At 39.0% G+C, this 26,141-nt stretch overlaps 1 protein-coding gene across 2 annotated transcripts in view; it reads left to right on the top strand.

The window, feature by feature from the left end:
* The window catches only part of LOC126237527 (phospholipid-transporting ATPase ABCA3), a 707,258-nt gene that overhangs the window by 309,504 nt on the left and 371,613 nt on the right, over positions 1–26,141 (top strand). For both annotated transcript variants that reach the window (XM_049947708.1, XM_049947709.1), the window contains exon 15: positions 9,405–9,654. In XM_049947708.1, the coding sequence (XP_049803665.1) occupies positions 9,405–9,654 (250 nt within the window). The remainder of the gene's footprint in view (positions 1–9,404; positions 9,655–26,141) is intronic.

Raw genomic sequence — 26,141 nt, 5'->3', positions numbered from 1 at the left:
ATCAATTATCTTTCAAATAAGAAAAGCTCTAACAAAATATCTCGAACAGTTACAGAAACACAGCATTTTAAAAAAATTTCTGAAATTCACATCTTCAGAATGGTGTTCGCAGTGTCATCTTTGGAGGCCGCTATCTTGAGGCAGGAATTCCTTTGGAGAAAAGAAAAAAATACATGTTTATTACTTCTGAATTTTAACATATGCTAAATTCAATAACATTCAAGACTGTGAAGGTTCTAACACTTTGGGTGACTTAAAGTGACGAAGTATGTGTGCAAAATCCCACTTCTTTAACGATACAACTTACTTGAGATGGTCAGCTGACTTTCCTTGCTGGTTAGCTTGCTGTTGCAAGCTCCTTTTATCTTCTTCTCCGCTGTATATCTGCTAGGAACAGGAATTTCTCATGACTCTTTCTACTTATAACAATAAGCAGACATACACAGTTTGTTTTACTTCACTTTATGACGTATATTTGAACATCAAACTTTTACAAAACTCATTCTCTACATAAACAAACACTATCAAGTAAGTCTCTTCGCGTATCCATAGCTTAAAAACAGAGTTCATTTACACATAAGAAAAGGTTGGCTTACAACCCAAGTCCATTCTCAGTCTGAATCTGAACACACGTCTTATCCTCTCTATGTCCAAAAAAACAATAATTAACAATATTTCAACTGTTCTTTTTTTCCACTACAATAGTCAAAGTTATAAAACAGCACAGAATACATAAATACTTCTTGTTCTTTCACTACGGCTCATGGCGTGACCGGCAAACACTTGTTGGTGACATTCGACTGCCATGTCTACGGGCTTCTTATTACACACTTCAAACCTGCACACACAGACAGGCGACTCACATAAGTAGGCTCTCTCACACTTATATTTAAAGTATCGTGTGTTCGAGACGGTAGAAGTCTGAGTGATTCTAGAATTTACGTGGAAATTCTCGAAGCACTACATATCCTCCCCCCTCAGGTCGAACATGTGATAGTTTGTACATAGTAATCTTGTACATTAATATCATACATAACAAAAATTCACATTTTAACATTATACCTTTATTTCATAGGTTTCCATATACCTTTTTCACACCAACAGTCCTTTTTTAAAAAAAAGAAAAAGCACACCCTTCAGCTGAGCAATTCTTTAATAACTAGACTTGAGTACTCATTACTGATCCAATAACTCTGACTAGTATTTGGGAAATGTGGGACTTTATTTATTTCTTTTTTTTTCAGTTGTAAATTACAGGTGTTTGTGACACTTGAGAAACATATTTTTGCTATCATTTTGGCCTGCTATGGATCTCGAAGATTCTTATCTCTTCCCTGATTGTGTTTTCCTCTTTTGCCAGTAGATTTTCATTTTCACTGGCTGTGCTTCTTTTCTCTGTTTTGACCATTTGCAGGCAGGACAAGGAAATGGCGTAGTAAGCGAAATAAGGTTTTTAGTAATTTTGACTTTTTCTCTGAAAACTTCTCGATATTGAATGTCATCAAATGAAATTTCAGCTTCCTGTAAATCCTTTTTAACTTGGCTTTCTCATTTTGAATATGATTTTGTTTTTGAAATTGATGAATGTATGTGATGAGTAAGACTTTGCGGGTTCATTCTTTCCAGATGACCAAAAAACATCATTCTCTGCTTCCTCATGCTGATAACAATGTCTTCTGTCTAATTCACAGTTGTGTCTTCAGTGGAATTCTCCATTTTCTTTGATACGGCCAAGGATTTTCCTCAAAATTATCCTGTCTTTTATTTCAAGTTTTTGTAGTGGTCCTTTCTTTATCATGTTTAAACATTCTGATGCATACAAAGCTGATGGGCTAATTACAGTGTTATAATGACAAAGTTTTAGGTTTGAAGATAGGCTTTTGCTTTTGTATAAGTCTTTACACAGATGAAAAGCACCTTCTAGTTTAGAACACCTACTTTCTACAGCAGTATTTTCTGAACCATCAGGTGTAATTATTTCTCTAAGATATTTAAATTTCTTCGACTGCTTGATTTTCTCCTGTTGTATTTCAATATAAGGAGGATCGTGTTTGATGTTTGTGATGAATTCAGTTTTGTTAAATGCCATTTTTAGGCAAATCTTAGAGGAATTGATTGTAGGCTGGACACTTGAACCTTATTGCAATGAGTGCCAGATGATCAGCAAAAGCCAAACAGTTTCCACTGAGGCCATTTCTTTTGTGTCCAATTTGAATCCGATAACCTGGTGATATGGTTTTTTTCCACTCTCTGGCTATCTTTTCCAGGACACAATTGAAAAGCAATGGAGAGAGCAGGTCACCTTCTCTCACCCCTGTACAGATTTCAAATGGTTCTGATAGTTCGTCTCTGAACTTGACCTTTGACACTGTGTTATTTAAAGTGGCGCTTATCAGATTGGTTGTTTCCCTATCTAGACCAAATTTGGCAAGGGTGTTCTTTATTGTTTCTTGATCAATTCAGTCATATGCTTTTTGAAAGTTGACAAAGGCCACAACAAACATTTTTGATCTAGATTTGGCGTATGATATAACAGATTTCAAGTTATGGATCTGCTGTGCACAAGACCTTGATGTCCTGAAACCAGCTTGATATTCGCCCAGTTGTTGATCTATGACTGATTTAGCTCTGTTTAACAACAGTCTGGAAAAGATCTTGTACATCCTTGGTAATTATTCAGATTACTCTTATCGCCTTTTTCATGAAGTGGGTGAATAATTGCTATGGTCCAATCTGGAGGTAGAGTTTCAGTTTCCCAAATCTTCACTATGATATCATGGAGATGTTTTGTTGTATCATGATCTGTGTATTTCCACATTTCAGCCAAGATGCGATCCTCACCTCCAGATTTGTTATTTTTCAAGCCTTGTATTATTTTCATGATTTCATCTAATGTGGGAGGGGGACTATCTGCAGGAGGAACAGTAGGATAAAAATCAAGCTTTTCATTTGCATTTTCAGCATTCAGCAGGGATGAAAAGTAATTTCGAAAAGCTGTAGCACATGATTTGTCAATCAAATTTAGTTTTCCATCGAGTCCTCTTATATCTAACGTAGGAGGTTTAAACTTCAATAGTTGTGATTTAAAGGCTTTATAAAATTCCTGAGTGTGATGTCTTCTAAAATTTGCTTCTATTTCATTGATTTGGTTTTTGTTGAATTGTCTCATGGTTGTTCTCAATACTTTTGATGTATCCTGTCCAAAAACTAAATTAAATTCAAGGAAATACAAACAATTGTTCACCCCAGTCCTACAACAGCACAACCATCACTTATAAACGGCCTTGAGACAAGCTTCAGTAAAGAACACAGTAGATACATCCAATAGCTGAATTATTAGCTTTGATAAATGAAATTAAGGGTAAGCCTATCATTGACACGGCCTGCCTAGTATCTCTAGACATTAAAAACCTTTATGTGAATGTGCCGGTAAATGAGGCCATTAAGGTCATCAAAGAAAATTTGCGTAAGTACAAAACACTGTCTCAGCAAGAAATAGTCGAATTCATTGAACTGTTAGAATTCATTCTGAAATATAATTATTTTTCTTTTAACAATAAATTTTATATGCAAAAAGATGGACTGGCTATGGGTTCCAGTATATCTGGAACCATAACAGACATCTTTATAAATCATTTGGATAAAAGACTCCTCGTTAACCTGCAATATCCCATGTATAAAGTTGTATATTACAAATGCTGTGTAGATGATACACTGTGTCTTATTGATGGACAAAAAAGAGGATTTGCAGAAATAGTAAACAAATTTAATGAGTTACACAGTAAAATTGAATTCACTGTGGAAGAAGAGAAGAATGGTGAACTGCAATTTCTCGACCTAAGTATTAGGAAACAAAATGGTAGGCATCTTTTTAAAATATTTAGGAAACCAACCACAACTGATGTGTTGATACAAAATAATTCCTGCCATCCTAACAGCCAGAATCTTTCAACTTTTAGATCTTTGATAGACAGAGCCTTTAGAGTCCCTATGAATGAAGAAGTCAGAATTACTGAGCTGTACATCGTGAAACAACTAGCCAGAGCTAATGGATATCACCAAAACGTTGTCAATAAATTAATACGACAGAAACAGCACGTGAATGCAAGGAAGAATACCGCAAATAATATTATGAGAGTCACAATACCATACTTTGGTGATATTTCGCAAAAAGTGGGTAACATTTTCAAATCTTTCAAAGTTGATACCACTTTTCAGACCAATAATACGCTGCGGTTTACACTAAGAAATAATTTGCAGCAGGAAAGCTATAAATATGAGAGAGCTGGGGTCTATAAATTTCAGTGTAACACATGCAAGGCAAGCTATGTAGACCAAGCTGGTGGGTCCTTTAAAGTACATTACAAAGAACATAGCGATGCTTTCCGGCTTAATAATTTCGAGAAGTCAGCTGTAGCCACGCATATTTGGGAAACAGGACACCCCATGTTGGGAATAGATAAGGATCTTGTTATTTTACATAGACAGGACAATGGCAAAAAGCTGGATCTACTAGAACAGCTGGAAATTACGATACATAGCGTGAATAATCAGAACACACTGAATGAACAGCTAACTGGTGATACAAATAACTTTTTCAAACATTTCACAGGTTTCTTTTAGTAACTACAATTTTAGCAATTTGCAGGATACCATCATTTCATGAGGTTCTTGGAACATGTATATGTTATCTGTTTGTATAAGACATCTCTGTGACTTCCTTGTGTACTTGCGCGAGAGCTCACTCACGTTTCAGTGTCGTGTTTGGCTATGTGGTGTGTGGTATCAACGAAGACACACGGGTGGTTTATGATGATAGAGGAGAGAGCCATGTGGTTAGATGTTAAACACCATAGGCGACACCATTTTAGAGTTTTTTATATTTTGATGAGTATGTGGTGATGCACCTTGGAAGACACAGCTGCAACAACGGAAGTAGCCACGATGTTTTAATTTTACCATCAATTTTATTGTGCCTGGTGCATGTTCCATTTTAATGAGTTTTAACAGGTTCTTTTACTTTTTATTATTCTGATGATGGAAGCTTGACTTCCAAAACACATCAATCTTAGTGTTTTACGCTATAAACAAGTGGTTGAGCTGATATATTTTTTAACATTGACATTCACAACCATGACCTCTCATCCGGTATGGATAAAGTCAAATGATATTTTCCTTTTTTTTTTTCATCCAGTTTTCCACTTGCACTTTTTAAGTAGAAATAAGCTTGAAACAAGAAAAAATGTACATTTAGTATATTTTATAATTGACACGTGCACAAAAAGATACAAAACATTTAAAATGAAATACACACACCTTGTTATTATAATTAACAAAATTGACACTCAGCTGCACTTGAACTCAGAACACTAGGTCAATTAGGAATCAGGTTGAACTGTGAACTAAATCAGTGAATGAGCCAAGAGCGTTGTAAGCTGCATCGTGATCTGAGAGTGGAATGAATGGGACGACTACCTCACAAACTGCGTGGCACGAAGCAGTGGCTGGAGAGCTATCGTGAGTCAGTTCCTTGCAGCTTACTTGCTTGAAGATAATTGGTGAGCGCTCCCTTTCGCAGTCTCTCATGTTGAAGTATCAAATGGACCACCGTGGGAGCTCCTTGTAAGCTGTTCAAGTTGAAAGGAAAAATAAAAGGCGAGAAAGTGTTGTCTGCATTAATGCCATGACTTAAAAAACTGACATTCCTTCAATCTCTATTTTTTTTTTTTTTTTTTGTGTGTGTGTGTGTGTGTGTGTGTGTGTGTGTGTGTGTGTGTGTGTGTGTGTGTGTGTGGAAGCTCACAACAGTAAAGTACATCCATACATACTGTCTACATCATATTTTCTGCAGTGTGGGTGACATTTCTTACTGTCATAGTCTATGTCCCAGTGAATAATTCACCGCATTCCGTGGAATGCTGTCTCACCATATTGACCTAGAAACTTTGTTATGCTCACTAACATCACTGTATAGATATTTTGGATCCAAAGAGTACCACTCATTTTTATTGAGCCACCGATTGGTTACTCTGTAGATCCATTCGTGGGCAGATTGCTCGTCTCTAGTGTGTACTCTACACACAGTCAGCTGTCTGAGTAGTACACTCTGATGTATAGAGCACATTGGAGCCATTTAGGAGGAGAGTGCAGTTCTCAAACCTACGGCGCAAGTCTAGCAAACCGCACACAGAATCTCTGAAGTCTCTGGTACAATCTTTCCACTTGACTCAAAACCAGGGTGGCTACAAGCAGTTCTTGTGACAATGCAGCAGATTTTTAGCTTCACTGAAATTATGAAAGTGAGGCTGATCTTCTCAACCTTCTCCACCAGTTGCTGTAATGATCCTAATATGACCTCAGAGTCCAGAAGCCAGGAATCGACTGTCACTGTGCGATACAAGCTGTAGTTGGTTGCACCCTGTTCCCACAGTGGCTGTTAGAACGGGTAATTTCCTGGTCTGAATGGTGCTAGTCCCTGACCTTAGTGCAGAATGCCACAGAATGTTGAAAGGTGCTCATTCTCATTCTCAAATTGCAGGGACAGATGTGAAGGTTTTACGATGTGCTTCATGCACCACACACTGATCCTCCCCTGTGGTTTTCAAATGTGGCCAACCGGAACCTCGATCACGAGTACACAGAGGTGACAGAAGTCACAGGATAGCTCTTAATATCGTGTCGGATCTCCTTTAGCACAGCACAGTGCAGAAACTTGACGTGACACGGACTTGACGAGTCATCGAAAGGACCCCGGAAAAATATTGAGCTGTGCTGCCTCTGTGGTGGTGCTGCCAGTGCAGGAGATTGTGCACGAATTGACCTCTCGTTTATATCCCGTAAAAGCTCGACGGGATCCGTGTCGGGCGATACGATTGGCCAGGGCGTTTACTCGAATTGTCCACTACGGTCTTCAAACTGGTGACGTGGTGCACTGAGTGAGAACACGATGTCCACAAATGGCTGCAAATGCTCTTCAAGTATCCGAACATAACCTTTCCAGTCAGCGATCGATTTTGTCGGACCGGTGGACCCGGTCCATTCCGTGTGAACTCGGCCCACACCACTACGGAGCCACCGTCAGCTCGCACAGTGCCTCGTTCACAACTCGGGTCTGTGGCTCTGTGGGGTCTGCGTCGTACTCGAAATCTACCGTAAGTTCTTACCGACTGAAATACTGACTCGTCTGACCGGGCCACGATTTTCCAGTCATCTAGCGTCCAACCGATATGCTTACAAGTCCAGGAGAGGTGCTGCAGGTGAGGTTGTGCTGTTAGCAGAGGCACTCGCATCGGTAGTCTGCTGTCACAGCCCACTAACAACATATTTTGCTGCACTGTCCTAACAGAAACGTCCATCATAGGTCCCACATTGATTTCCGCTCTGTTAGCTCCGACAGGTCTACACGAACTCCGATGCTCTCAGTCGTTAAGTAAAGGTTGTTGGCCACTGCATTGTCAAACATTACTTCTCAAAGTAATGCTCCAAATTTGGTATTCTCGGCACACTGTTGACACTGTGGATCTCGGAATACTGAATTTGCAAACGATTTCCGTAATGAGATGTCCCACGCATCTAGCTCCAGCTTCCATTCCGTGTTCCAGATCTGTTAATTCCTCTCGTGTGGCCACAATCACGTCGGAAACCTTTTCGTACGAATCACCCGAGTACAAATGACAGTTCCGACAATGCACTGCCCCTTTATCCTTTGTGTATACGATACCACTGCCATTTCTATATGTGGACGTCACTATCCTGGCGAATTAGGTGACATCAGTGTATAACTGCAGTTGAGGTACCAGAAATATTCAAGTACATATACTGGAATACTTCTGGTATCTCAACTGCAGATTTTTCAACGCTCATTTAACTTTAGGACTCTGTATCTCAGAATGAACAAAAATACACTTGCACCACTATTGAAATAAGCCCTTCATATTTACTCCGCAAAAAGTAATAGAGAAAAGATGAGAAAACAATGTACAAACACATGTAGCATTCATAGATTTGGTAAAAACATTTGGCATTGTGAACAGAAACAAAATTTGGACTATTATGGAAAGCGGTTGATATCCTAACAAATTAGTCAAGGCTACAAAAAGCCTATGTAAATAATCGAAAATTGTAGTAAACATGAGTGAAATAAGAACAGAAGAAATTTTAATAAATAAAGGAGTATGACAACAGTGACAAATACTTTCTAATATGAAAAAGAAGTTGCTACTCACCATATAGCGGAGATTCTCAGTCACAGATAGGCGCAACAAAAAGACTGTCATAAAAAAATAAAGCTTTTGGCCATTAACACCTTCTTCAACAATAGACGGACACACACACACACACACACACACACACACACACACACACACACACACACACACAATATAGTTGATGGAGGCCTTAATGGTGGAAAGCTTTATTTATTTGTGACAATCTTTTTGTTGTGCCTATCTGCGACTTAGCATCTCCACTATATGGTGAGTAGCAGTTTTCCTTTTCATAATATTGTTACATTCCATCCTGGATTTTCCATTATTTGAAATATTGTCTATTCTTTTAGATATTTGTATCAATGAAATTATCATAATTGGATGCATCACATACAGAAAGGTATTAAAATATCAAAAGACACCGTGTGGTTTAATTTGTGCACATGATGTCTTGATATTGCAAGAAAAAGAAGACAACTTACAATGTGCACTTAAACATGTGAAAGAAATTTGTAAACAATAGAATGTTGAGATTTCCAAAACCAAAACTAAAGTGATGGCTTTCTGGGGCAGGGATCATATCCAATCCGAAATTATTGTGGATAACTTGATGTTACGATGAATGACATCCTTCACTTATTTTGGATGACAAATTTACCTAGACAATAACAAATATCTCAATTTAAAATTGACTAGATCTGAAAATGTGTGTGGCACAGTTCATAATGTATTTAAAAATAAGACCAGCCAAGAAATAAGAGCAAAATGTTATACAAGTGTGGGTCCCCCAGCATATGTTCATGGGTGTTAATGCTGGGTACCTACAAAAAGAACTTGAGGTACAATACAAAGTGCAGAAACGAAATTTCTGAGAACAAAAAGTTAGTCAAGAACAGACCACATAAAAAAATGAAACAGTGCAACAAGAACTAAAAAGTAGAGTAACCAAACAACACAACACCTGATATGAACATGTACAAAGAGTTGGGCAGTAAGTGACTCCCAAAGTAGTTGTAGCCTATAAACTGGGAGAAAGAAGAGGTGTTGGAAGACCTTAGAAGAGATGGACAAGCAATTTGTGAGGATGGAACAGGCTTAATGCCTCATTCATGGAGCATAGAAGAAGGCTATTATTTATATTTTTGATGAAGTCATGATAATAAATTTTTTATGCATAATCCTTGTTTCGTTTTGCAGGTGCTGGATATCATTTGATCATTGTAAAGGGAGAGAAATGTAATGTTTCTGAAATTACAAATCTCCTCAGAAAATATATAGATGACATAGAAGTGGCACAAAACATTGGTTCAGAGCTGTCATATATTCTGACAGAGGAAAAGTCATCAGTTTTTGAATCAATGCTAAAGGAACTTGAGGATAATGGCAAATCTTTGGACATCCTCAGTTTCGGGGTGTCTCTTACTACAATGGAAGAAGTGTTCATGAGGTATGCTGTTTTAGCTAAGCTTTGGTGGACATAATTATAGGTAACTGCCGAAGAAACTTTATTATTATTATAATTATTGTTATTGTGATAATTTCTATTTTGTATCTGTCTCATACTAAAGTTATGAGAGAGGATTCTTATACTGCAGTTAAAGATACATATAGCTTGAAAGAAGAATACCTGGAGACACTGGAAGGTTTCAGATAGATTATATAATGGTAAGACAGAGATTTTGAACTAGGTTTTAAACTGTAAGACATTTCAAGGGGCAGATGTGGACTTGGACCACAATCTGTTGGTTATGAACTGTAGATTAAAATTGAAGAAACTGCAAAAAGGTGGGTATTTAATGCGATGGGACCTAGATAAACTGAAAGAACCAGAGGTTGTAGAAAGTTTCAGAGAGATCATTACGGAACGATTAATAAGAATGGGGGAAAGAAATACAGTAGAAGAAGAATGGGTAGGTTTGAGAGATGAAATAGTGAAGGCAGCAGAGGATCAGTTAGCTAAAAAGATGAGGGCTAGTAGGAATCCTTGGGTAACAGAAGAGATATTGAATTTAATTGATGAAAGGAGAATATAAAAATGCAGTAAATGAAGCAGGCAAAAAGGAATACAAACGTCTCGAAAATGAGATCGAAAGGAAGTGCAAAATGGTTAAGCAGGGATGGCTAGAGCACAAATGTAAGGATGTAGAGGCATGAATCACAAGGGGTAAGATAGATACTGCCTACAGGAAAATTAAAGAGACCTTTGGAGAAAATATCAAGAGCTCAGATGGAAAACCAGTTCTGAGCAAAGAAGGGAAAGCTGAAAGATGGAAGGAATATGTAGAGGGTCTATATAAGGGCAATGTTCTTGAGGGCAATATTATGGAAATGGAAGAGGACATAGATGAAGATGAAATGGGAGATATAATATTGCATGAAGAATTTGACAGAGCACTGAAAGACCTAATTCGAAACAAGGCCCTGGGAACAGACAACATTCCATTAGAACTATTGATAGTCTTGGGAAAGCCAACCATGACAAAACTGTACCATCTGGTGAGCAAGTTATATGAGACAGCCGAAATACCCATAGACTTAAAGAAGAATATAATAGTTCCAATGCCAAAGGAAACAGGTGTTGACAGGTGTGAAAATTACCAAACTATCATTTTAATAAACCACGACTGCAAAAAAACCGACACAAATTCTTTACAGACAAATGAAAAAACTGGTAAAGCCGATCTTGGGGGAAGATCATTTTGGATTCCATAGAAATGTTGGACTACCGTAGAAGATAGATTAAGGAAAGGCAAACCTATGTTTCTAGCATTTGTAGACTTAGAGAAAGTTTTTGATAATGTTGACTGGAATACTCTGTTTCAAATTCTGAAGGTGGCAGGGGTAAAATACAGGGAGCGACTGAAGACCACAACAACAACATAGCTTGAAAATAGGTTCCTGACATGCAGCATATAAAATGAAACTGCTTTATGAAATGGAATTGCTATTTTTGTTTGTAAGACACACCTGCTGTTTTTTATATCTGCTGTTTCATATGTCATGATTCTATCAAATATTAATCAAAAGGAATGCAGGTTGTTACTAAGTTCTGTGCTCATAATTATGTTATCAAAATTAGTCAAAAAATTGTAGTTGTTTTTGAATTACAGTCACAATGAAAAGCATCCTTGAAATGTTCTGCTAACAGCCTGCATAGTTTGAAAGGTGAACAATTCTAGGATTCTTTTTCATTGTTCCTGCAATGTGGTGAGTAGCAGTACATCCTTTGCATATTGTTGTTATTCTTTCCAGGACTTTCCATTGTTTTGAAGTTGTTTTTAGTAATTTTTTTATACAGATATTAGGCCATAGTCAAGGCATATTTCTGAACATAAAGCTTCAGGTTGTAATGCTGGAGACATCCTGAAAGGCTATAATAACTTCATTAGTTGCTCTCTGAAATCAAACGAGCTTTGCAAGAAGAACTGTTTATACATAATCACACAATCGTTGGGTTAGTGACATCATCTGACCACAGTCTGTTAATGGAGCCTTGCTCTTGTATATTAAGGAGTTTGAGCTGCAGAAAAGATGTTGCACTGTTTTGCTTTGTTTAGCACTAACAAGCTCCACAACTTGTGTAATTTGTGTCCTCTTCTTATTTTGAAATTGTTTTTGTGGTTTTTAAGTTAATGGCCCCTCCGTACTTTCCATAACAGTAATGATTGGACCTTGATAAAAGTAGATTATTAGAGTGGTGGTTGTCTAGTCTGGTGCATGAGCTGCTACTGCAGATTTATCTATGATGTTCAGCTGACAATTGCTTTTATGTTCTTCATGATGTGTTTCAATGCTTATTTTAATTGTTCTTATGTTCATTCAACCACATGTGAAGGGATTTTGTAAATTCCTACTGTGGCGAGCAGTGGATGTACTTCCTTTGCAGTGTTCAAATATTGATGCACCTGTCTTGTCAGTTGCGTCACTGTGTCAATGCTGTGTATTCTGGAAAAATTTTCCCTTTTTTTCCTTTTCCAATATCTTTTAGGATGTCCAAGTAGCTTTTTCTTCTGTCGAAGTAGCCATTTCTTCTGAAAGTGATTCTTAAATTTCCAGTTTTTGCTCCAAGTATTGTGGCTCAGATTTTTTGGGCTGGTCCACTAATGTTTGGGATGGTGAATGGGGATGGAAATTTTTGTGAAGCTATCTATCTGTATTATTGGACTTCTGTAGACTTTGTACCATAAAGATTTTTCTTCATGTATATGCATACAAAAACTAAACATGCCCTTCTATCTCTTTCCACTGTGAACTGTATGTTATGATTAATATTGTTCAGAAGACTTAGAAGTTCCGAGAGTTTATTTTCTCCATGAGGAAATATAATGTACAGAAACCAGTTGTTGTTTTTTTTCCCTGTCCAAAGCAGTGTTGTTCATAAAATTTTTCTGTACAAAAAGATCTGCTCATTAAATGATCATGTACAAATCACATAAATTGAATATTTTCAGAAATAGCAGCACCTAGTTACGTTACGTGATGGATCAGTATTTGTTTTATTCGTAAAATTTTTCTGCACAAAAATATCTGCTCATTAAATGATTATGTACAAATCACATAAATTGAATATTTTCAGAAATAACAGCAACTAGTTACCTTACGTGATGGATCAATATTTGTTTTACTTGGATCAATATTTATTTTACTTCGATTGGTTTCAAGTCACCAGCAGATGGTCCACATTTTTTAGTGACTGTTTGTAGCCGTTTGGGAGTCGTTACTTAGCTATGGCAAGAACTGATGGCCTGGGAATAATATATGTTAATGTTATTGTGCAACTGGTAGGAAAAAAAGACAGTGGCTGTTCACATACAAAGCCAAATCCTTGGCTATAGAAATTAATATAATCTAAAAATATTGCTTAGGCAATTCATTTCCTTGCACTACACTTAAATAATATGTATGACCTTGACTTCTATCTGCATCCCATAGGCCCCTCTCCTCAGGATCCATTAAATATGACTGATGTAACATAATGTCATGAATATTCTACTGAACAACATTCTAAATGCTAATGCATTAGTAGGTCTAGAAATACTTTTCACAACTGTAGCTGTCAATTTGGTATGTGAACCACATAGTACTTGTACACTAGTAGCTCCCACTCTTTGCTGACAGTTGGTGGCACCCGAAGGTGAAGCTTTATGCTTTGAACCTGGGGAACAAATTAAGAAATTACTGCCAACTGAAGTGGACTTTTATTCTACAAATCTTTGGTGGTTGTTTCATTTTGGCGATATGCTCCAAATCATATTTGTGTTAATTCTTAAGAGATTTCTTTTTTCAATGAAGGAGTGGAGAATCTTGATGCATTGTTTGTGATGTATTGTTTTGTGTTTTAAGTAGTTGTTGTTGTTGTGGTCTTCAGTCCAGAGACTGGTTTGATGCAGCTCTCCATGCTACTCTATCCTGTGCAAGATTCTTCATCTCCAAGTAACTACTGCACCCTACATCCTTCTGAATCTGCTTAGTTTATTCATCTCTTGGTCTCCCTTTATGATTTTTACTGTCCACACTGCCCTCCAACACTAAATTGGTGATCCCTTGATACCTCAGAACATGTCCTACCAACCAATCCCTTCTTCTAGTCAAGTTGTGTCACAAATTCCTCTTCTCCCTAATTCTATTTGGTATCTCCTCATTAGTTATTTGATCTACCCATCGAATCTTCAACATTCTTCTGTAGCACCACATTTCGAAAGCTTCTATTCTCTTCTTGTCTAAACTATTTATTGTCCATGTTACACTTCCATACCTGGCTACATTCCATACAAATACTTTCAGAAAGGATTTCCTGATGCTTAAATCTATACTCAATGTCAACAAATATCTATTCTTCAGAAAATCTTTCCTTGACATTGCCAGGCTACATTTTATATCCTCTCTACTTTGACCATCATCAGTTATTTTGCTTCCCAGATAGCAAAACTCATTTACTACTTTAAGTTTCTCATTTCCTAATCTAATTCCCTCAACATCACCTGATTTAATTCAACTACATTCCCCCCATGAACTATGGACCTTGCCGTTGGTGGGGAGGCTTGCGTGCCTCAGCGATACAGATAGCCGTACCCTAGGTACAACCACAACGGAGGGGTATGTGTTGAGAGGCCAGACAAACGTGTGGTTCCTGAAGAGGGGTAGCAGCCTTTTCAGTAGTAGCAAGGGCAACAGTCTGGATGATTGACTCATCTGGCCTTGTAACAATAACCAAAACGTCCTTGCTGTGCTGGTACTGCGAACGGCTGAAAGCAAGGGGAAACTACGGCCGTAATTTTTCCCGAGGGCATGCAGCTTTACTGTATGATTAAATGATGATGGCGTCCTCTTGGGTAAAATATTCCGGAGGTAAAATAGTCCCCCATTTGGATTTCCGGGCGGGGACTACTCAAGAGGATGTCGTAATCAGGAGAAAGAAAACTGTCATTCTACGGATCGGAGCGTGGAATGTCAGATCCCTTAATCGGGCAGGTAGGTTAGAAAATTTAAAAAGGGAAATGGATAGGTTAAAGTTAGATATAGTGGGAATTAGTGAAGTTTGATGGCAGGAGGAACAAGACTTCTGGTCAGGTGACTACAGGGCTATAAACACAAAATCAAATAGGGGTAATGCAGGAGTAGGTTTAATAATGAATAGGAAAATAGGAATGCGGGTAAGCTACTACAAACAGCATAGTGAACGCATTATTGTGGCCAAGATAGATACGAAGCCCACACCTACTATAGTAGTACAAGTTTATATGCCAACTAGCTCTGCAGATGACGAAGAAATTGAAGAAATGTATGATGAAATAAAAGAAATTATTCAGATAGTGAAGGGAGACTAGTAGGTGAATATGGATTGGGGCTAAGAAATGAAAGAGGAAGCCGCCTGGTAGAATTTTGCACAGAGCACAACTTAATCATAGCTAACACTTGGTTTACGAATCATGAAAGAAGGCTGTATACATGGAAGAACCCTGGAGATACTAAAAGGTATCAGACAGATTATATAATGGTAAGACAGGGATTTAGGAACCAGGTTTTAAATTGTAAGACATTTCCAGGGGCAGATGTGGACTCTGACCACAATCTATTGGTTATGAACTGCAAATTAAAATTGAAGAAACTGCAAAAAGGTGGGAATTTAAGGAGATGAGACCTGGATAAGCTGACTAAACCGGAGGTTGTACAGAGTTTCAGGGAGAGCATAAGGGAACAATTGACAGGAATGGGGGAAAGAAATACAGTAGAAGAAGAATGGGTAGCTTTGAGGAATGAAGTAGTGAAGGCAGCAGAGGATCAAGTAGGTAAAAAGATGAGGGCTAGTAGAAATCCTTGGGTAACATAAGAAATATTGAATTTAATTGATGAAAGGAGAAAATATAAAAATGCAGCAAAAAGGAATACAAACCTCTCTAAAATGAGATCGACAGGAAGTGCAAAATGGCTAAGCAGGGATGGCTAGAGGACAAATGTAAGGATGTAGAGGCTTATCTCACTAGGGGTAAGATAGATACTGCCTACAGAAAAATTAAAGAGACCCAGTTATGAGCAAAGAAGGGAAAGCAGAAAGGTGGAAGGAGTATATAGAGGGTGTATACAAGGGCGATGTACTTGAGGACAATATTATGGGAATAGAAGAGGATGTAGATGAAGATGAAATGGGAGATACAATACTGCGTGAAGAGTTTGACAGAGCACTGAAAGGCCTGAGTTGAAACAAGGCTCCCGGAGTAGACAACATTCCATTGGAACTACTGACGGCCTTGGGAGAGCCAGTCCTGACAAAACTCTACCATCTGGTGAGCAAGATGTATGAAACAGGCGAAATACCCTCAGACTTCAAGAAGAATATAATAATTCCAATCCCGAAGAAAGCAGGTGTTGACAGCTGTGAAAATTACCGAACAATCAGTTTAATAAGCCACAGCTGCAAAATACTAACACGAATTCTTTACAGACGAATGGAAAAACTAGTAGAAGCAGACCTCGGGGAAGATCAGTTTGGATTCTGTAGAAATACTGGAACACGTGAGGCAATACTGACCTTACGACTTATCTTAGAAGAAAGATTAAGGAAAGGCAAACCTATGTTTCTAGCATTTGTAGACTTAGAGAAAGCTTTTGACAATGTTGCCTGGAATACTGTCTTTCAAATTCTAAAGGTGGCAGGGGTCAAATACAGGGAGCAAAAGGCTATTTGCAATTTGTACAGAAACCATATGGCAGTTATAAGACTCAAGTGGGATGAAAGGGAAGCAGTGGTTGGGAAGGGAGTGAGACAGGGTTATAACCTGTTCCCAATGTTATTCAATCTGTATATTCAGGAAGCAGTAAAGGAAACAAAAGAAAAATTTTGAGTAGGAATTAAAATCCATGGTAAAGAAATAAAAACTTTGAGGTTTGCCAGTGACATTGTAATTCTGTCAGAGACAACAAAGCACATGGAAGAGCAGTTGAACGGAATGGACAAAATGTTGAAATGGGATATAAGATGAACATCAATAAAGCAAAACTATGATAATGGAATGTAGTTGAATTAAATCAGATGATGCTGAGGCAATTAAATTAGGAAATGCGATGAGTTTTGCTATCTGGGAAGCAAAATAACTGATGATTGTCAAAGTAGAGAGGATATAAAATGTAGACCGGCAATGGCAAGGAAAACATTTCTGAAGAAGAGAAATTTGTTAACATTGAGTATAGCTTGAAGTGTCAGGAAGTCTTTTCCGAAAGTAATTATATGGAGTGTAGTCATGTATGGATGTGAAACATGGACAATAACTACTTTAGACAAGAAGAGAGTAGAAGCTTTCGAAATGTGGTGCTACAGAAGAATGCTGAAGATTAGATGGTAGATCATGTAAATGATGAGGAGGTACTGAACAGAATTGGAGAGAAGAGGAATTTGTGGCACAACTTGACAAGAAGAAGGGATCAGTTGGTAGGGCATATTCTGAAGCATCAAGGGATCACCAATTTAGTATTGTAGGGCAGTGTGGAGGGTTAAAATCATATAGGGAGACCAAGAGATAAATACACTAAGCAGATTCAGAAGGATGTAGGTTGCAGTAGGTACTTGGAGATGAAGAAGCTTGTGCGGGATAGAGTATCATGGAGGGCTGCATCAAACCCGTCTCTGGACTGAAGACCACAACACACAACAAAATGTGCCTTCAGAGAGGTGAAAATATGATAATCTGGGAGTGCCGAGTGAGGAGAACACAGCGAGTGTCTCAAAACATCATGGTGGAATGAGTCGGTGAGCACCTGGGTGGAAGAGGCTGTTGTGTATGGGTGTTGTCATGTGATGAAGACACTCTTCTCATCAGCATTCCCCTCCTTTTGTTTTTAATGCTTCTTTTGAGTTTTTTAGGGTCCGAAAATATTGTTGCACATTCGTGGTCTCTCCGTGAAGCAGAAGTTCGACCAAACTGATGCCTTTCCAGTCCCAACACGTTCAGACTAAGAATTTTTTGCCCAAAATTATCATTTTGAATTTTTTGGCAGATGGGGAAATGGTGCGACGGCACTGTGACAACTGTCTGTTTTTCTCAGATGTGTAATGAATCACCCACATCTCATCTCCAGTCACAACATACCTCAGAAATCCTCACCTACCAATTAGACACACGGTCGCTACTGAAACAACTTTTCTCGTGCCACTCTCTCAGTATCCCATCTTGCGTACAGTTTCTGGTATCCGACGTTTTTGTAAGTGTCTCGTATAAGAGAGTTCTGGAGAGTTGTGGAAACGACATCCACTGTCAGTTGGCGGTACTCACAAACAGTTTCTTCGAAGTTCAGCGTCAACTGATCAGTCAAAATGGAAGGTCTTCTACTCCTCTGTTCATCATGAACATTCGTTCTGCCTCTGCTAAACTCCCTACACCCCTTAAACACACTTGTTCTGTTCACAATATCTTCACTGTAAACCGTTTTGGTTTGTAAAAAATTTCAGTAGGTGTAATTCCTTCCATGAGTAGGAAATGGATCACAGCACATGACTGGCACTTTGTGGGATTTCTTACCATCATCTTTTCAGCAATTAGACACTACAAGTGAGTTTATGTACTACCGTATAGGGGCATTGTTAGTATTTTGGAGATTTGCAGTGCAGTATTTGCGTATGTGTGTGTGTTTGGAGAGGGGGTGGGGGTGGGGGGTAGGACCGTATGTTACTAGATAGCCTTCTTTTTGTTATGACAAAAATTGTTTTATTTTGCAAATGGTTGTATACCAAAACACTATTACATATTTTGCAAAATATTCAAAATAGCTGAAGTATGCCAATCTAGCATCTTCTGAGGTTGAGGTAATTCTTAAAGGGAAACAGACTGAATGGAGTTTATGTGATCATCAAAATTTAAATTTCCATCAAATTAATCTCTAATAATTTTGTAGATGTTACTCTATGTAACACTTTGTCACGTAGTACCAAATTAACATTTACATTTTGACTGATTTTAGCAAATTGCCTGAAGTTTATTTTATTAACATTTAATGTTACCCTTTTTGTGTTGAATCAAACGTGGGCATACTTAAGGACTTAATCCATGGTTGTGTGCAACATATGTTTTGGTAACTCACTCTAGTATAATCTAAGAATAGTGTGACATTGGCTGCACCATATGAGGTGTATATATCATTTATCTAAATAAAAAATAAAATTGGACTTCCAGCACTGCCTTGTGGTACTCCTCATGGTAATTTGCGAAGTGGACAAGTAGAGGTTTCAGGTGGTCAAGGAAGTCTTCATCATCTCAAACATATATACCAGCCATTGCTGTAGTTGTCGATCTATAGTTATGTTCAATGGGGGCTTTCATGTTAACAATATTAGGGTACTAATGACAGCGGAGAAAAAATTTAAAAGTATGGTCTTGCACTGTGAGTTCACTTTCATGATGTTTGAAGGAAACTAAAATTACCATAATCTTCACAAATCCATTTGAATCAAAGATGAAGAGTCATAGTGGCTGATGCTTTAAGTGGACTTAACAGAAAGTAGTGTAGGCCCTACTTCACATATTCACATAGAACACATACCATTGTGTTGCTATCCTCACTTATTGGCATGATAATGAGCATCTACTTCAGTGGAATGAAGTACTTGTGATTCTACAAAAATTATGACTCCACCATATAAAAAAATCAAACAATGGAAAGTCAACAATTAAGATGACATATCAAGTTGCAGACAGGCACAATAAAAAGACTGTTGCACGCCAAGCTTTTGGCCAAAGCCTCCTTCTGAAAAGAAAGGACTTCACATTCACATTCAGTCAAGCAGGCACACCTCACACACACACCACACACACACAGTTGGGTGGGGGGTTTGGGGACGGTAAGTTATCATAGGTTAAGGCTGGGATAATTTCGGAAGTGGAGAATGTGTTGCAAGGATAATTTCCATCAAGCAGTTCAGAAAATCCGGTGGTGCAGGGGTGGTTTCAGATAGCCTGGGTTATGAAGCAGCCATTCAAATTGAGCATATTATGTTCGGCCCTTCTCTCCCTCCCCCCTCCCACCCCCCTGTGCTCTGCTGTCCATCACTTTTCTCTACCCCACTCTAAATTGCTGCTTTTGAGCAACACAACATTCTGGCTAAAGCAGCTGGAGATAGTGATCATGTGTGTGTGAGACGTGCCTCTTGTGTGAATGTGCTGTGTTGTCCTTTCTTTTTTGAAGAAGGTTTTGGTCAAAAGCTTAGTGTGTAATAGTCTCTTCGTTACGCCTGTCTGGAACTCAGCATTTCATCTTTATGGTGAACAGCAATCTATCCTTTTCATACAAAAATATTTCAGGTTTATAGCATGGCTTAAGAGTTAATTCTGCTGGACTGCTGTTTCCTTTAAGTAGTACACGTGATTCAGGATGAAGTAACTTCTTTGAATATGGATTTGTAGCACTGGCCCTTGTAATTCTGGCTAACTGCACATCCAAAGGTCACCTATTTAAAGTTTTTAGAATTTTGTAATTAGTTTTACTTGTCCTGCTACAAGATATAAAAACTAGTGAAAATCTAAGCTGCCACCTGGTACGCATAAACTTTTCCCACATTTGTATAATTGCTTTTATTTATTTGTTTGGTGTGGTAAATCATTTTTAATATGTTGTTTGTACATATGATTTAGGGCAAGTGGGGGATAATGCTATTGATTCATAATTAGAGTAGTTAATAAGTGAGACTATGTGTTCATCACAAGCAAACTAAATATTAATAAAAAGCACCATAATACATTATGATTTAACTAATAATATTTTGTAAGACTTATAATAATTCTGCAGAAATTCAGAGGCAGAATAGTGGTTAAGCAAGAACTGTTTCAGCTTTACTTTAAATGTATCTAATTTCAGTTTTAATCTTAAATAAGAAGCCATACAGTTTAATTTCATAGGCTTCTGCAGCCAGAAGCAGTTGGCAGAAGACATTAATGTCTTCTGGGTATCGTATCATGTCATTATGTAAAAAAAGCTATACTGGAGGAACCAACATTTTGGCTACTGTAACTGTGGCCGAAATGCTGGCTTCTCCAGTATAGCTTTTTACATTATGACATGATATGATACTCAAAAAATCTTAATGTCAATCCATTTGGTTATATAGCTGCTACTCACCATATGGCAGAGATACTGATCTGCAGATAGGCACAACAAAAAGTGTCAGAAAGTAAGCTTTTAGCCAACAAGGCCGTCATCAGAAATAGGCGACATACACATACATACACACACTCACGCAAACACAGATCACAAGCACGTGACTATGGTTTCTGGCTGATGAGTTCATAATATTGTCACATTCCATCCAAAATTTTTCATATTGTTGCGTAATATAACACCAATATGATACATACCTATTTTTACATTTATACTTTCTGTATTTACATGCAGATTAAACTTCTGCTTAGTTTCATATTAGTTGAAATCATAGTTGTTTTAGAAGATGTTTTCTCCTTTTAAGATGCTCTCTTTTGTCAAGATAACATATATGTAGAAACAAGGCATAGGCAGTGTTTGCAGACTTTAGAAAAGCGGTCTATGAGAATCCCTGAATTTAACTTGCTTTGTCACTCTGACAATTTTTTTCAGCATTTTAATTTTTTTCTTTTAAAAAACAGTGAAATTACCTCAAAAAATGATTGTTCATCAGCAGAAAATGTTTACTACGGTCATACATTGTCACCATTGTTGACTGGATTGTATTTTGAGTGAGATTTCTAATGGCATATATAAGTTTATTCAACTTTTTATTTAGATTGTTAAAATGCATCTCCCACTCCAAATCCCTCCCAATGTGTATGCGTGAAAATTTTCGACCATTCATATTGGAGACTTTTTTCCCTCAATGAACAAAATGGGGTTTGCAAGACGCAGGTTTTGTGTGGTGTAGAGGTAATTGGTACAGTTTTTTCAGAATTTATGATGAGCCTATTGGTTCTGAACCATCTGCAACAGTATTGTTGTTCTGTCAGTCATCGTTTTGGCCAAGTGAAATAGGATAGATCCCATCAAGGTCGTCTCCTTACTTGATCTGTTTCTCATTGCCTGAAAGTCTATTAGTTCTGTGTATTTCATTACCTTTGTATTTTATTTGTGTAATCTCTTGATGATCACCAGGGTATGATGGAATCCAGCCTCCGATCCATCAGCCACGCTTCCCCAACCCTGTCCTCTGATTCACTATTTCTTCTTACCATTTATTTTTCCAGAAGTCTAACATTCTTTTTGACTTCAATATTCAAGTTATTTACCCTTGTAGCCTAGTCCCTAGTAAATTCCTTTCTCAAGTACTTTAATTTACTTTCTTCTTTCCCTCAAATTTTTAAATGTTTCCTTAAATACTTGATGCACTCTAATTCCCTGTTAGTTTTATCAGTTAAGTTCCTTCCCTCTGTATTTTTATTCCATCATTCCTGTCCTGCTGATCCCTCCACATACCAGCCCTTAACATCATTAAGTCTGTTCTACCATGATATTCTCTGCAGTGTCTTTTACCTTCCATATCATCTTAGTTCCTTCATGGGCCTCAGTTGTCAAAAATTTGTTTATTACCATAATTTAAAAAATAGATGTATCCTGTCCAAAAACTAAATTAAATTCAAGGAAATACAAACAATTGTTCACCCCAGTCCTACAACAGCACAACCATCACTTATAAAGGGCCTTGAGACAAGCTTCAGTAAAGAACACAGTAGAAAATTTTCTTAAAAATTAGTCAGTTTCCTCCAAAGATCCATGGTTCATGGCTCAGGATGGTAGAAATGTTATTCACTAGTCCTCACAGTGGTTACTCTTTGTGACATTTCCGCCATCTCTTATCTTCTGCACTCATCAAAAAACTACCCTTAATGAGTTGTCAGATCCATTGCCTTGTGAACAGATGTAGTATGCCTACTTCAATTACTACCACAGAGCCAATTGTCATCAACAATTAAGCTCTCAGTCCATGTTAATGTTTTGGTTACCACACGTATGACTTTAACAATTAGCCTGGTCACATCAGGATTGGTTGACTGGCTGGACTTACAAGAATAAAACTGTGAGGTCATCAGTCCCTTTACTGTATATGTATCGAGCCAGGAATAATACTCAGAAGAAGGATAAGAAAGGCAGATGGTAGGAAGCCTGATTGTAAGAAAGATACAGTAAGACAGCTAAAATCAAGGAGAAGTAGGAGGGGAGTGACGGGGTAAGGTGGGTGAGCTGTTCTGCCAGAATGCCGTTGGAAGTCCCCGGAGCATCCCACCAGCATCATCTCACCATCCGTTACCACAAGAAAACGAGCAGCATAGACAAGATGATATGATAAAATTTTAAGAAAGATAAACATTAAAAACGGCAAACAAAATAACAAGGAGAATTAAATGGTGCTTTGATGGGTAGGGGCCAGGCCAGACTCGAGCAAGGGCCGCCGCAGGATCCCTGGGCCACAGCAGAAAGAGGTGTCCCTCCAACCCCTCAGGCAGTCAATGAGGCCAAAGTACCCTGCCTGACAGAGACATGTAGAAATGGGCCCTACATGGGTGAACCATAAAACCAGGTCAGCCACTTTGGCTATGTCCACTAGCACCGGAGGTAAGGTATCAGGAAGGCTCTGAGACTGCAGCAAAGCAGCAAAATTTGGGATAGGATATGGACAACCATCAGGCAGGCACCACATCAGCAGTAATGTGGCCACGGGTCAGCCAAGTGTGGTCAATGTGTTGCTGACGAAGGACAATGGATTCCCTGTGAGAAGCACAAAGGGAAGATGGTTGTTTGGTTGTGGTTTCCTTTATTACCTGTTGTTTGTTTGGGGAGTCCAGGGTAGTTCCAGAGTTGGCATAAAGTTGACTGAAGGTCCAGTTCTAGGACCACCATTTCCAAAATGAGCGTCCTGGTAGCCAACTTTGCCAACCAATTGGCATGTTCATTCCCTGAGATCCCATTATGTACAGGGGTCCACACAAGACAAACGGCTTTCCAGCTTGATGGAGGTCAGAAAGAAGATCCTGGATAGTTGTGTCTAATCGGATATGAGGGTGGCACTGGTCTATAGGAAGTTGTTGCAGATTAGGAGCATCCTGCTGGTGCATGAATGAGCATGGCTAAGGGCTTGTGTGATTGCCACCAATTCAGCAGTGAATACATTGAACCCATTTGGCAGGGAGCATAGTTAACTGCACCTCGTGTGTGTGTAAGCAAATCTGGCTCATCCATCAACTGTTGAGCCAATAGTGTATACCACTTCCAAACTCAGAAATGCATCGAGTACAGGTGATGAAAGACCATGGGGTCAGCTGAATCTTTCAGTCCAAAGGATAAATCAAGAGAGATTTGTGGTCAGGGTACATGCCACAGGGGCATTTGCGATTGCTCCCTGACAAGAGGCTTTGGGGGGTTGTTGGAGTTCAGAGCAGAGTCAAACTGCAGTTGTGATGCCAGTTCTTTGTCTCTGTTGTGGGAGGTGGATCTCCCTTCTAGAAAAAAGGATTTAGTAGTTTGGATGCTCGGGGGAGCTGCAAACATGTATAGCGTAATTGAGTACCTGTTGTTGGTGTGTGTGATCCACACTGGAGGAACACCAGCCTCCACGAGGAGGCCGTTCGCAGGCAAAGTTTGAAAGGCTGCTGTTGTAATTTGGACCCCACTGTTGTGTATTGGGTCCAGTGGTTGCAATGCTGAAAGTGAAGCCAGATTCTCATAATCAAGATGGGACAGGATAAGGGCTTTTCAATGTTGCAGAAGAGTAGTGCGATCTGCACCCCAACTGGTGTTACTGAGGCAGCGAAGTGTATTAAGTTTTAGTCACCATCTTCACTCGAGTTGGTGAAGATGGGGAAGCCACATTAGCCAGGCATTGAAGACTAGTCTCAAAAAGAAATAAGTCTCCAACACACTGAGTAATTGGCTGTTGAGGTAAAGTTATGGTCATGGATGAACAGTACAGCAGCTACAGAATTCTTGGCAGCAGAAAACTGAAAGCCACGGGTGAGTGCCCACAACTGCACCTTTCAACTATCAGTCTGTAGTGGGTGTTCAGCAACACGCACACTGGAGTAGCAGTAGCAAACGAAAAAATTGTCGGCTCATGAGGAGGGCGACACTGAAGACCCCACAGGTGCCGGTAGACTGTTGATGGTCTTGAAAGTAGGGTGCGACAAGAATTTCTGGACAAAAATTGGACATTGGCCCTGGAGCACCACTTGTGTGAGGTAGTGATGATGTGGTGTCGCTTTGTGATGTCATAAGCCTTTTGTGGGCTGAAGAAGACTGCAATAAGGTATTGACAACAGTTTTGCTGTCTGGATGGAAGACTCCAGGCAAACCAAATTATCAGCTGTGCAACAGCCTCAGCGAAAACCACCCTAGGACAGGGCCAGATGGCTCCGAGACTCGAGGAGATGCTCTCCCACCTTGCATTCGGGCAACTTTCAGAGGACATTGGTGACACTAATTGTGTGATAGCTTTCCATCTACTGGGGACACTTACCTAGCTTCAGCACCAGGACAATGATTCTTTCCCGCCACTGAGATGGGAACTCACCTTCACTTCAGATACAGTTGAAGATGGTAAGAAGATGCTGACAACCCACTGATAGATGTCTGAGCATTTGGCTGCAGACGCTGTTCAGCGCTAGGGCAGTACCGGGACAAAGGGTTTGGGCATTGAAGAATCCTCACTCACTGAGTGAAGCACAATAGGGCTCCAGGTGGCGTGTAGTGAAAAATAAGTTCAATCACTCAATCTGCTATTTAAGGACATGAAAGGCAGGTGGACATTTCTCAGACACAGAGGCTCAAGCATAATGAAGAGTAAAATGTTCAGCCATCACATCTGGGTCAGTGAAAACAGCACCTTTCATGGAAATATTGAGAACACCTGCAAAGGACCGTTATCTGTAAAGGTGTATGATCTTCGCCCAAACACGTGATGCAGACGTATGTGGTCAATTGGTTGAAATGTACCGTTTCCAGGATTCTTGCTTCTGTCATTTTATCGTGTGGCTGACACAGGCACCGTGAAGCTGTTGAAAGGCAATGAGATGCTCAATTGACGGAAGCCACTTGTAACGTCGGAGAGCCCATCTACAACTTCTAGTGGCCTCGGCAATTTCCGAGGTGCACAAATGTACTACCTTCTGTGGGGATCACTAAGTTGGCTGCCAACAGGGTGACTGCTGTCGCATTCTGGACAGCCTCGCCAATACTTTCATTTAGCGGGGAGCTAAGAATGACAGTGGAGGTGAAAGCATCCGAGTTGGCATTGTGGATTACCCCATCTAGGTGAGAGCACAGGAGAGTGATGCTGAGAGAGGGACAGTAAGATAGGGAAGTGGCTGCAGATAGAAAGATCAGTGGCTGAGTAAGTTCCATGTGCCACACTGAAATTTGTGGAGGCACCAGTATTCAAGAGATGTAGATCAAGGTCTTCCAGTAAGTTTTCAATGTCTTTGCCATGGCCAGTGA

The sequence above is a fragment of the Schistocerca nitens genome, chromosome 2 (genome assembly GCF_023898315.1).
Source record: "Schistocerca nitens isolate TAMUIC-IGC-003100 chromosome 2, iqSchNite1.1, whole genome shotgun sequence".
NCBI classification, from domain to species: Eukaryota; Metazoa; Arthropoda; class Insecta; order Orthoptera; family Acrididae; genus Schistocerca; species Schistocerca nitens.
The sequence above is the reverse complement of the archived record's forward strand: the minus strand, read 5'-3'. Positions and strand labels throughout refer to the sequence as shown.